Here is a 12,901-nt window from a genome sequence, read left to right as displayed (position 1 = left end):
TGGAGAGGAAAGTTTCTGGAATATCCTTTATTTTAACCTTGTTTTAATGAAAAAAAAAAAAAAGAAATCAAGCACTGAAATAATTACAAATAATATAAAATGAATTTCAGACTGTCTTTTCCCTTGCAGTCTTCACCCACTGAGCGATGACCTGAGCCTCTTTTTGCCGTGCCTTTGTCACAGAGTCAGGGTCAGCTGTATTGGATGCCCTGCAAAACAAGAGACTTATCAAGTTATGAGAAGACCGGTAAGTGGAGTTCTGTTATTAACAATAGTTTAAGATGTGTTAAGAGAAACATTAATTTTAGGAATTTAGGACGTACGTTTCCAAAAAAGTTGGTGTACTGGGCAAAATGTAAATATGAACAGAATGCAAAGTGCAATTCTGTTAGTAACATGATTGGATATAAAATGAGCAACCCAGAAAAGCCTTTCAGAGTCTTTCAGAAGTAAAAATGAGGAGGGCTAAAGAGGAGCGGGACCGTCTGGCTTATCAGTGCATAGTGTCAAAGCCAGCTGATGGTATGGGGATGCATTAGTGCACATGGCATGGGTGACTTGCACATCTGTGAAGGCACCATTAATGCTGAACGATATATACAGGTTTTGGAGCAACATATGCTGCCATCCAGACTGTGTCTTTTTCAGGGAAGGCCCTGCTTATATCAGCAAGACAATGCTAAACCACATTCTGCACATATTACAAATGCATGGCTCTGTCCGGGTGCTAAACTTGCCTGCCTGCAGTCCAGACCTGATAGAAAACATTTGGCGCTTTATGAAATGAAAACACAATAAAGGAGACCCTGAACTGTTGAGCAGCTGAAATCCTATATCAGGTAAGAATGGGAAAACATTTCACTTTCAAAAGTCTGTCTCCTCAGTTCCCAAATGCTTACAGAGTGTTTTTATTAAAAAAAAAAAAAGTGACGTAACACAGTGGTAAACATGCCCTCGTCCCAACTTTTTTGGAACATGTTGCTGCCATGAAATTCAAAATGGGCATAAAACCCATAGCACTAGAGGTGGGCAGTACCTTCTTTGCCAAGTTCCATGTACTGAGGTAAAATCTTGAGTTTTTGGGTTTGTACTATGAGTGTTTTCAAAAGATAATACATTTACTTTTACTCAGCTATACTGTGAGATAAGAGAAACACTTATTTTATCATGTTGGCTACAGCATTTGTATCGTGTTGCAATTGGTCAGACTTCTTACTGAAGGCTTATCTATTTATTTTAGATGAATTTTTTTTAATTGCTCCTTACCAGTGTTAGTTTTTGTGCTGATAGATGATGGATGTATTAAGAGGTCCTACTGCCATTCTAGAAGTTACTCATCAGTTGTTTTTTGAGCTACATTTGTACTTGCACTAAAGTCTTTTTTACAAAAGGTATGTTTACATTATTTAATTGAAATAACAATACTTTTACTTGAATATAGGTTTATACTACTTCACCCACTTCTGACCACTACAGCACATGGTTTAGCTTTTTCTATCACATTTACATGCTGCAAAACAGCCATAATATAGTTCATAATAGAGAACAAAACGTTTAACCATTGCTTCAATTCCATAATCAGCTCACCTTAAATCCAGATGATGAGCTCCCTCTGGTATGTTGATTGCAATCAGAGACTCACTCAGAGACTTCCTGATCTGGAAGAGGAATGAAAAATGTCACTATTCCAATTATCACATCAGCATTACATCATCAGGGAGAAGTACTCCATAATTACATGCTAGGGAGAAAGAAATTATTTCAGAAGGGGACTGGGGCAGTCTAGTATCTTACCCCTCCATTGGCCCACGGATCCAAATCACCATTTGAGAAAATGATGTTGCTAGCTGTTGAAAGAGCTGCAAAGGAAGGCCAATAATCATTAAACATTTACCTCATCATTACATCAGATATGCTCAAGCATTCATCAGTGTCCAAGTGAACTTGTAATTCTAAATGAATGATAAAGGTTCATCCACTGGTCTGCTATCAACATTTGAAAGGTCTACTGTCCTAGTTCCTGGAAAGCTGAAGTAATAATTCCCCCATAACCCAAATAAAGATCAGTTTGACGTAAGAAGTTTGCTTCTTTAGTTTTGCACTGGAAAAAATTCCAACTTCCAAATAGAAAAAATCTATTTAAATACAAATAACATCCAACTCCTAATTCCCACTCGGAACGTTTCTCAGAGTGGCGGTTACATAATCTCACTTCAACACGCAGCGCCCATAGAACAAAACGCAATGTAGTAAGCATTTTAATCAGCCTTTTAAATTGATGGTTGTTTGTATTTTGAGAGATGTTGTATATTTATATCACTAAATACTAGGGCCTGGCTGGAATGTCAGTTATTAAAGCACTGCTTAAGTAAAACTATAAACTTGAAAATTTAAATTACTTTGTTCTTTTTTTTTTAATTTGCAGAATTTTTAACCCCCTTAAATCGGTATGGAACAAATTTTTCATATCGGTCAGGCTCTACTATGTACAGAGTGATACCTGGATAACTGCAAGCATTAGTTGTTGTTATTATTGACATCATTATGTCATTATCAACACTATATTAATGGGGAACTGCTTTAGCCTACATGCAAATGGACATAATAATAATAATAATAATAACAATAATAATAATTATTATTATTATTATTATTATTATTATTATTATTATTATTATTAAAAATGCACTAACCAAACCGCTTCAGTGTAAAAAGTTTTTAAATTTTTTACAAGCTTTTTAGGTGCCCACAGGAGAAGTGCTAGATTACTGTGAATGTCCCCCAGTACTGTAAAGTTCCCAGTGGTGATTAATATGGCGTTAGGCCCAAAACGGTCTCAAACAGATATGTATGCATGTATGTATGCATGACATGAACATGTAAAAGTATGCAAAATTTAGGTTTCATACTGGCTGGTACTCCTGGTTTTAGCTGTGCAGAAACTACATGCATGTCTTATTTTATTTGTTTATTTATTTATTTATTTATTTTTAAGCCCCTGTCTACTACTCATTTTCATGATTTTCTTCTGCTATCAGTAGTTTTTGTGATGTTTTTACAATGAACTGGCCCAGAAAGAATGATGTTGGTCTTTTCTATTGATATTTTTCTTCAGTTCGATATGAATTTGGTGGGACCAAATTTGGCATTTTGTTTCATAAGACTAGAGGTAATTTCTCCAAAAAGTAAGATCTTTGTCTCCATGTGCAGTTGCAGACTGTATCTTTTTTTTTTCTGGTGATTTTGGAGCAGCAGCTTCTTCCTTGCTGAGTGGCCTCTCTGGTCATGTTAGCATAGGACGTTTTACTGTTCATATAGATAGTGTTGTAACTGTTTCCTTCAGCAAATTCACAAGGTCGTTCGCTGTTGTTCTTGGATTGATTTGTATGTTTTACAAAATATCTTCACCTCTAGGAGACAGAACGTGTCTCCTTCCTGAATGGTGTTATGGCTATGTGATCAAATGGTATTTAAATTTAAACTGATGAACGTGGTACCTTCAGGCATTTGAGGATTACTTCCAAGGATGTATCAGACATGTGGAGGTCCACAATTTCTGACGCCTTGGCTGATTTCTTTTGATTTCCCCATGATGTCAAGCAAAGAGGTAAGTAGGTCTTGAAGGTAGGCTTTAAAATACCGCCACAGCTGTGCCTCCAAGTAACTCGAATGACGTCAGTTAGTCTATCAGAAACTTCTAAAGCCATGATATCATTTTCTGGAATTTTCCAAGCTATTTAAAGGCACAGTCAACTTGGTATATATAAACTTGGGATTCACTGTGTGTGTGAACATTCAAAGTGTGTGTGGGGAAAAATTGCTTGTGCCGCAAACAAAGAAGACATCTTAAATCTTGCTAAAACTATAGTCTGTGACATGGAATCTGTGGAGGGGATAATTAGTGAAGAGTTTTAATTCAGCCTAAGTGTATATAAACTTGTGACTTTATAGTTTTAGCTATAGGTTAAATATATAACGTTAACGCTCAGCACTGGGGGGCTAACACAGTAGGGCTAACACAGCTACACAATTCTGAGAAGGCAGGAGCTTGAATTTTTGGAGCATTTATCTACTATTACATGTCAAGGAATATGTTAAACAGATGGTAAACAATTTATTCTGTGGTATCTCCAATTAAAACATCTGAAATCACATTGACTGGGGCTTTAATAACTCTGAGGCTTTGTACTTGCTCGGTTTAAGCTTCCATTACTCTTGTAGCTACATTTGCCATCTAGCTCTAGTGCAAGACTAAAGAAGGACTTACTAAACTATTGCTTCAAAGGCAACTCTAGTGGTTATGAAAGTGTCTGTGATGCTCACCGTCCCCCCAGTACTGGGTTTTGAGCCAGCCTGGCCGTGGAACCACCGCCCACCTCTTAGCGCAGTACTGCTCTCTCATGCTCTCCGTGAAAGGCATAGGTGGAAACATGTCAGTCACGTTGTTACTCTCAAAGCACAACTCGACTTCTGTGCATGCCTGATGAACACAAAAGTACCACAGTCACTTTGACTTGCATGCAAAACACCGTTATTAAAGTTTTATTCCTACTTTGCACTACTGAATTAGGCTCTGCGCTAATATAGGTTGTTCACTGGGCTGTCCGACCAGTAAGTCTTTGAATTTAGACTGAACTTGTGATCACAAGCAAAGGGCAACTGGATAGACTATTCTTCTACTTAAGAGGCAGTAAACATTAGTATATCCAACTCAGAAGAACCTGATAGTCCCAGGCAAAGCTGTTGAAGCCGAGGCCACAGCCAGTGGGGTCAGCACACTCCACATAGAGAGAGTAGAGATCATAGCATGCATGCTCCCCTGTTGAGTTATAGACAATACCTGGGAGGAGGAGAATGATGGTCAATGACAGTTTTTTCAACAGAACTCTTTGAGAAACTGTATTTGTATTTGCTTTTCTTATGCCAGCTGAAACTGAATGAGCAACAGAATATTTTCCTTACCAACAGTGTCTCTAAGAGCCAACAGCATGTCAGTTCCATTCAGCATGGTCTCACACGCCACCTACAGTAAAAAACAAAAAAACAACAAAAAAAAAACCCAAGCTGCAAATGATTCACGTCCATGTTTGTTGTCTCCAAAGACAGCTGTACGTTTCGCTCTGAAACAGTGTGTAGTAAAGCAGTGCATTTTAATTCTTGTCTTTAGTCATTCCACAGTCTAATGTTATGACAGCGAGACCACTAGCTTTACCATTGCTGGTGAAATTGCAGAAATGGAGGACAGCTTTTGCCTACTTGAAACCATTGCTAACAACAAAGCATTCTGTAGTCAAGAAATACAATGCAGATTGGCACTTGGCAGAATAAATGGTGATGATGAAGGAGCTTGAAAAGGTCTTCAAATATAAGGATGTGTCACTACAAAGAAAGGTCAGAATTATCCAGGCTGTAGCCTTTTCTGTTTTTTTATCAATGTGAGAGCTGGACAATAAAATAACAGGACAGAAATTACTGATGCCTTTGAATTGTGGTGTTCAAGATTCTTGAGAGTACCTCGGACAGCAAAGACAACAAACGAAGGGATACTTGACCAAATCATCCTCACCTCTCACTCAAAGCCCAGATAACCAACCTGAAGCTGTTTTATTTGGGACATATGAGAAGAACCAACTGACTGGAAAAGACCATGATGCTCGGAGCAGTTAAGGGTGAAAGAGAAACAGGACGGTCAGGAACAGGATGGATGGAGACAATCATGAATCATAAACAAGCCATTACAAAGCTTGAATCAAACAAAAGAAAGGATGTTCTGGAGAACCACTGTCAGTCTGAATCACTGATGGCTCTGACTTAATAACTGTTAATAATACTGTAATGTTTAAGGGAGTCTGATTTTCTTTTCCATTGTGCAAGATTCCAGCCCGTCTAATGTTTACATAGTTGTATTGTGAAGTTGAGTGGAATTATACCTTCAAAGAAGGGTTAGACAATTATTTATTATTGCCCACCCCTAATTCTTCAGTGACATGAAGCTGAAATCAGCTATTTCACCAGCTTCTCATTTGAATTTTCCTGTTCCACCTTAAATGGACAAATGCTCCACCATATATGATGGAACAAGAAATTTAGCAAGCTAGCTATCAGGACACCAGCATATTACGAGCAATTTATCAAAGCTTGTTATGGAGAAAAGCACCATATTACATTGAAAATACATCGGACTAATGCAGTGGTTATTCTAATTTTTTTAACAGAAAATACACATTTGTGGGTTTCTTTGGCTGCTTGTGCAGCCATCTTGCTGGTCCCTACCCCTAGGCATGGATGCGTAAAATGGAAGGGTACGGCTGAGTGGTAGGGGTAAGAAGTGAAATGGGATTGGTCACAAGAGTGTCCAATCAGTTAAATGTTCCGAAGAACAGTTCAGTCAGTAATGCTAATGTTTCTAACAATGTAGTAACATTGCAAGTGCCATCACGCTTATTGGTGACTACTAGCTTCCCTTCATCTTTAGCCACATTAGCATGTTTAATTGAGCTATTCCACAGCCAATGTTGCAAATGCTGTAGTTGCCATGACAGAATGTATAGAAAGCACATGATGACCCCTTGCACAACTTTTTACAGATACACACCACCATTACTACTAATAGCAAAAATGGTTTACCTTAACAGGGAAAGCAGGCATGTCCGACATGAAGCTAGTCTTATAAGGGTAGTCCATCATGGCCAGTAAGGTGAAGGCATTACGTAGGAAACCGTTCAGTTGGTGAATGTCCTTTGGAGAGGATGGAGTCTTGCACAAAGAAAACGCTGATTGGATGTGTGCGTAGTCTTTAGGCATACAGACAACGGTAAAATATGAGTTTGGGAAAACAGATTAATCTCTCACAATAAGAATTCTTACTAGTGTTTAATTCTGTGATATCCTGACCATTTGGACAGCATTACCTTCTTGTTGTGCCAAAGCCTGCAATTTTTGGAAAGCTGATCGGACTGCATCCTTGCAGGCTGTACTACAGTTCTCAAAATCCTGCACAAACATGTCAAGTTGGGGAGGAAAAGAGGTGGGATTTACAGAACCTTTAAGTAAGTAAAAATACACAGCAGAACATACGTCACTATGCAAAACTTACAGCCGTAACATCCCTAAAGAACTGCCCAGAGTTGCCCATTCCTGCTGTAGACAAGATGGGAGCACTGGCACCTAAAGCTCCAGCAACAATATTAGGGTACCGTATCCGCATGTAGACACTCAGCATGCCCCCATAGCTAGACAAAGAGAATATGGTATACATGGGTTATAATTAAAAGTCTTAAAAATGCATGAATTAAATTGATGAAAATGTGCATTAAACATATTTTGGAGTCCAGAGTTGTTGGCTTAGCATGCTTTACGCTTAAAACCACATTTTTTTAAACAAAACTATTAGAACTGAATAGGTCGTTTTGTCTGGACATAAGTACCTTCCACCAAAGACGATGACGGGGCATTTTCCAGCCCCAAGTTCCTTCTTTAGCTCTGTGATCATCACTGCATAGTCAGCCAGTGCCTGCTCCACTGTCAGCAGCCCAATGTTTGGGATGTTGAAGGACTCGTCTCCAAAAGGCAGAGATTTGCCATAGTATCTCTGGAAATGTTGGAGAAACATGTTGATTATGAAAATAGTGCAACACATACAGTTATTACTATAGTACTGTGTCAATGCATAGAGGAAAATCCTGTATCTTTAGAGTTCCTTGTCCATATTTAATCTAATTATTTCAGACCATGAATGCTGATCAGCATCAGCTCACATATGTTTCCTTTATTCGTCAGTGTATGGTAAATGTTTAGTTTCTGTGAGGACTAACTTTACAGTCCTAATCACATCATGACAGCATCACATGATACTGTCACAGGATTTGACTTCTATGAGGATCTTACATGCTCAGCAAATATGACCAGTGCCCTTTGCTCAGCTGCTAGTTCTAATATAAATCCAGAGTTCAGGGCAAAGTCCCACACGTCCCCTTCATTGCCAGTGTAGAAGAAGATTGGTCCGTCTTTTTTCCAGTACTGATCTGAGGAGATAAAAACCATAGACAATCCACTCTTTTGATATAAATAAATAGAACTTCAAGAAAGTATTGGAAAACAATAGCCATTCATACAGACCTGTGATTAGGTACCGCTGTGCATATGTGCCATTGCCCAAACTGTTGTAGTTAAAATGGTCCAGAATCTGAGTGAAGTACTTCTCCTTAAACTGAGCTATGTGGTCTCCTCTTAAAGGGTGTCTCCTGTGCTTCCACTTACATTCACAAGGGGGGGGCAGAGATAAAACAGTTCAACAATTTAAGTAATTAAAACTTATTAAAAGCAACATTCAGTGCATTTACGTGTGATATAAGAGGACAGTAACGCAATACATGTACTTAAATCCCTGAACTTGAGTTTTACCACTTCACAGTTTTGCTGTTTCAGTATATTGATTGGAGTATTTTCAAATTACAATATTTGTACTTATTTATTTGTGTGGTTGTGGAAAGAAGTCTACTTTTCTTTTACTCAGTATCATTTTCAATGTCACTTAGTTCCTAATTATTTTCTTCTTTAATTTTATTCTGTTCTGTTGGTTCAGCACCTGTTTCACTGCTTTATTTGAGCAGGTTTTGCTTTCAATAGTTCCTGAAAAAATAAGGTAGCTGAAGCTACTTAAAGGGGAATTCCACTGATTTTTCTAAATTTCTGCATAATTCAATGGTTGAGATAAACAAAATCATTCAGAGTGGTTTGACGTGAAATGGTTTTAATATCATATTATTTTTTGATTTTATATCAAAATATCACAAAACCACTGTAAAACAATGTCTCAGACATCAAGCATTATATTCATAACCCATTTCATAAGACCTTTCTGTGAGGGAGCTTTGAGAAGCATCAAACTCTTGGGATGACTAGCTCCCATCACCACAACTGCGAGCAATTCTGACTGACGGTAAGTTTCTATATAATGGAGCATTTTTAAAAGAATGATTGTTGATTTCAGCCATTTAATTATGCAAAACTTTGAAAATTCGGCGGAGCTCCCCTTTAAATAGTTAATTAGCTACAACTTAGATGCTGGATTTAAAAAAAAAACCTACTGCATGAAACACAGTAAACTCGTTTTTATTCCAATTTAATACTTTTTAAACTCGTGTTTACTTCTACTCGACTCATTATTTAATTGAAGTAACGTTTACTGGTGGGTGGTTTAGGTTCCTCAGGTTCCTCCTCCATTGAATCTGTGGTTAGACTGTAACATTACGCGCTACATACTGAAAACAAATCTTACCGTAGATGAACTGAAGGGTCGAGCGACAGTTCCTTCAGTCAGGACAGCCAGAGTGAACAAGAAAATAGACCACCAGCCTGTCATTGTGGAGACCCCACAGAGCCACAGCCGGGCTGCTCAGCGGCTTCACAAGCTCTGTTTATGTTCCTTCACTATCATGTGATGGCGGGTCATGTGATGTGTCATTGGCTCGAAAGTGGAAGTTACAAGACTTTTTTTTTTTTTTTTTGCAGTACAGTAATTTGAGATTATGTGTCTGTAACGTTTTAGCGTTTTAAGGGTTTTTATTTGCAGGTCAGGAGAAAACAAGCGATAAAATCCCCCCCCGCGTCACGTTTCAGTTAATTCCAAAATAAAAGCCCCACAGTGTCTAGAAACTCAACGACGAATGTAAATAAGCCACTGAAGGCTGAACAGTCAGCGCTCCCGCTCTCTTGGCGTAGTCTCCATAAAGGTTTTACGATGTATGACAGCAAAAGATGAACCAGTTTTACAGTTTTATTGTGCTTTACAGAGAAGGATCACTATAGCGCCATCTGCTGGAGAGGTTGTACTGTACACAGTAGGAGAGTTGCTTTTAAGTTAATATCACATGTTATTATATAGTCCCCTGATTAAAATATTATTATGTGCGTAGGACCCTGTTGTTTTTGTTAGTTTTTCATCTTCTCCTTCTTCTTCTTCTTATTCCTTTTCTCCGATAAAACGAATCGCACAGACCAAACCGTAAATCCTACAGACATGAAACTTGGTCAGTAGGTAGCAGTCCCTCCCGCTACTCAGGCGCGCGACATGAGGCCGATCGGCCTAAAGGTGGCGCTATTGCGCTACACAACGCGTTTGGCCCTTTAGCTGCTTCCCCAGATTTTTGACAGACAAGACACATTTTTTTCCTGATTCCTTGGGTCCAACAAAACAATTTTATAATTTGGATCATTAAGCTCCGCCCACTTAGATTTTGAGCTAATTTGCATAATATGCGAAACCTACTTTTGCGAACTAATACTACAGTTTTCATCCGATCCTCATGTTTTTGGTCTCATAAAATTCAGCATAGCCCCAACCTCAATAATTATCCAGCACAGTTTTAATTTTTTAAACATCATAGCTGCCATATGCAAATTTATCCTTCTGGAAAAATCTAAATAATTCTTATTTACTTGAAAAGTCTAGAACTCAAGAATCCTTCACCCCAAAAATGTGAAACTTGATAGGCTTATTCCTAAGGAGGCGCTATGGTAGCCTATCAAGTTTTGTGTGCATAGGTCATTAGGGGGCGCTGTAATATGCCTTAATAGCTGTTTCTCATCATCCGGTCATCCTATCAAGGTGAAACTTAGCGTCTTCCATCTAGAACAGAGACTCTAAGTGAAGCTTTAAGGACACTTTGATATATTGAAATTTGTGGCCACCACCGGCCAATAAGCATTCAGCAGCCATTTGACAGACTTAACATTGGCCAATCCTCATGATACTTTATCGCTGTCTTTATCTCACCACCTTCTAACAACCTGTGAAAATTCAAAACATTTCGCCACTGGGGGGCGCTATTACAGAAAATCAAGTATATCTTGTACAGATTTTCATTTTTGGTCATATAACTTAGATGACCTCATGCAGTTCAGTGTTCCAAACCATTTTGTCATTATCAGTGTATTACAAAAGTGCATAGTTTTTTTTCAGTCATTCATTGTTTGAAATTAGCACTTTTCAAACTAGTCCGTGGAATTTGAAACTAACTTCTCAAAACTGGTTTAGAAATACTCTTTAGCCTTTCTAGGTAAATAATTATCCAGCACATTTTCAATTTTTTACTCATTGTGGTCTTCCTGCAGCACTTAATCATTGCAGCCATGGCACTGCTACCTTAAAATGATATAGCTCATCAGTCTTTGGTCCAATCATCTTGAAATTTTATATATATATATATCCATCCATTTTCTAATCCGCTTCTCCGTCAGGGTCGCGGGGGGGGTGCTGGAGCCTATCCCAGCAGTCTTCGGGCGGAAGGCAGGATACACCCTGGACAGGTCGCCAGTCCGTCGCAGGGCATATATATATATAAATTCAGACTCTGACGTGGCTTGCAAAATTTGATCCTGATTGGCCCATAGGGGGTGAAAAACACTTAAAATCTTTTAAAATGTTATTGCAATGATACTGCAAAGTCTACAGAAAAATAAGAGGTGTGCTTTGATTCAGTTGACTGATCTGAATAACTTTGTAATTACATGTTATATCATAAATTGGACTCCCTCTCTGGTATTTTGAATATTTTATTTAAAGACTACAGCTTATTATACTAACATAAACACATTCTCTCTCTCTCTCTCTCTCTCTCTCTCTCTCTCTCTCTCTCTCTCTCTCTGTCCCTCTCTCTGTCTCTGTCTCTCTCTCTCTTTCTGTCTCTCTCTCTCTGTCTCTCTCTGTCTCTCTCTCTGTCTGTCTGTCTCTCTCTCTCTCTCTCTCTCTCTCTCTCTCTCTCTCTCACTCTCTCTCCCCCCCCCCACTCTGTGTGAAGTGCAATAAATGCTGGAAGAACACACGTCCTCAAACGAACATGCCAGAACATTTCTTAAACATACTACAGTATCATAAATGTTTATTGGTTGTGTAGTTAGTCACAGAGTTAAGATAACACACTGGGAAGATGATTGTTGTGTTCTGACTACTTTATATTGGTGAAAGTATCTTGGTTAAAAGCAGCCCACTGCTGTAAAGCTTGCGGGTAACATGGCATAGCAGAGGGATAGCTGCAAATGCTGCTAACCTGAAATGAACCTGGTGGAGAACAGTCTGCTGACACAAGCTGACCATGAAAGAATGTAAATCAGCTCTATCTAGAAAAGCCCCACAGGGCAAAACTATACAGACTTGCAAATGCATTGTAAAGAGGCCTGTTTGTATTAGGGAAGTCTTGACCACCTGCAGGGATATACATAATAGTGTTTTTCCTGATGATCTACAGGAAAGTGGTTCTGGTTGGGGTATTAACATGAGTATTATCACCAGAACATCAAGAAACCCCAATTCACTTGGTCTGCTTTGCCTGTATGTGATTGTTAAGAGTCTCTCTTCTCATGTTCTCCTTCATTCACACTGTTTTAGATTGTTCTCTTACTTTCCTCTGCTTTGAGCTTTATCTCAGCTATAGCTGCTTTTCTCACATCTCTGGCAGGAAACGCTTCCACAAAAGTTGTAGAAACTCAGTGTTCAACTGTTTTATGAGGCTGAAATCAGTTTCTCATTCTCCAGAATGTAACTGCTGCACCATTTAAGATGGAACAGGAATATTCAAACAAGAAGCTGGCGAACGAGTTGACTTCAGCTTTGTGGCTTTTTTGTGTTGGATAGTTTCTTGTTGCAGATTACGCGTAGCAGGACACCAGCAGGTGAGATTATAAACGCAAATCTATTTGTCTCCACATGATTGGCGTTTATCTTAAATCTTTCTCTTTGCTGTTTCGTTAGCTGCTAGCTAGGCGAGATTGTCGTCTGCCTGCCAGTCTTCAGTGTTAAAGGTTGGTGAATTACCATATGTAGGCTACATTAACTCCACCGTTTAAGACTATTTATTGCTATAACTGTGTTGGAATGATGAGCTTTACTTTACTGCAAAGG

General features: G+C 38.7%; 2 protein-coding genes across 2 annotated transcripts in view; one reads left to right on the top strand and one right to left on the bottom strand.

The window, feature by feature from the left end:
* Positions 1–9: 9 nt before the first annotated feature.
* On the bottom strand, positions 10–9,438 carry dpp7 (dipeptidyl-peptidase 7). Its single transcript, XM_017691231.2, has 13 exons — positions 9,281–9,438; positions 8,119–8,254; positions 7,888–8,024; positions 7,428–7,591; positions 7,097–7,232; positions 6,912–6,993; positions 6,628–6,794; positions 4,963–5,023; positions 4,722–4,840; positions 4,324–4,480; positions 1,795–1,859; positions 1,588–1,658; positions 10–209 (listed from the first exon to the last, which is right to left on the bottom strand). Exons 1-13 carry the CDS (start codon positions 9,362–9,364, stop codon positions 107–109), a joined length of 1,482 nt encoding a protein of 493 aa, XP_017546720.1. The 5' UTR covers positions 9,365–9,438; the 3' UTR covers positions 10–106.
* Positions 143–12,901, top strand: part of noxa1 (NADPH oxidase activator 1) — a 33,669-nt gene continuing 20,910 nt past the window's right edge. The window contains exons 1-3 of the mRNA XM_017691232.2: positions 143–247; positions 11,802–12,672; positions 12,752–12,801. The gene's annotated coding sequence lies outside the window, so the exon portion shown is untranslated. The remainder of the gene's footprint in view (positions 248–11,801; positions 12,673–12,751; positions 12,802–12,901) is intronic.

Source organism: Pygocentrus nattereri, chromosome 20 (assembly GCF_015220715.1).
Source record: "Pygocentrus nattereri isolate fPygNat1 chromosome 20, fPygNat1.pri, whole genome shotgun sequence".
In the NCBI taxonomy this organism is placed as follows: Eukaryota; Metazoa; Chordata; class Actinopteri; order Characiformes; family Serrasalmidae; genus Pygocentrus; species Pygocentrus nattereri.
The sequence above is the reverse complement of the archived record's forward strand: the minus strand, read 5'-3'. Positions and strand labels throughout refer to the sequence as shown.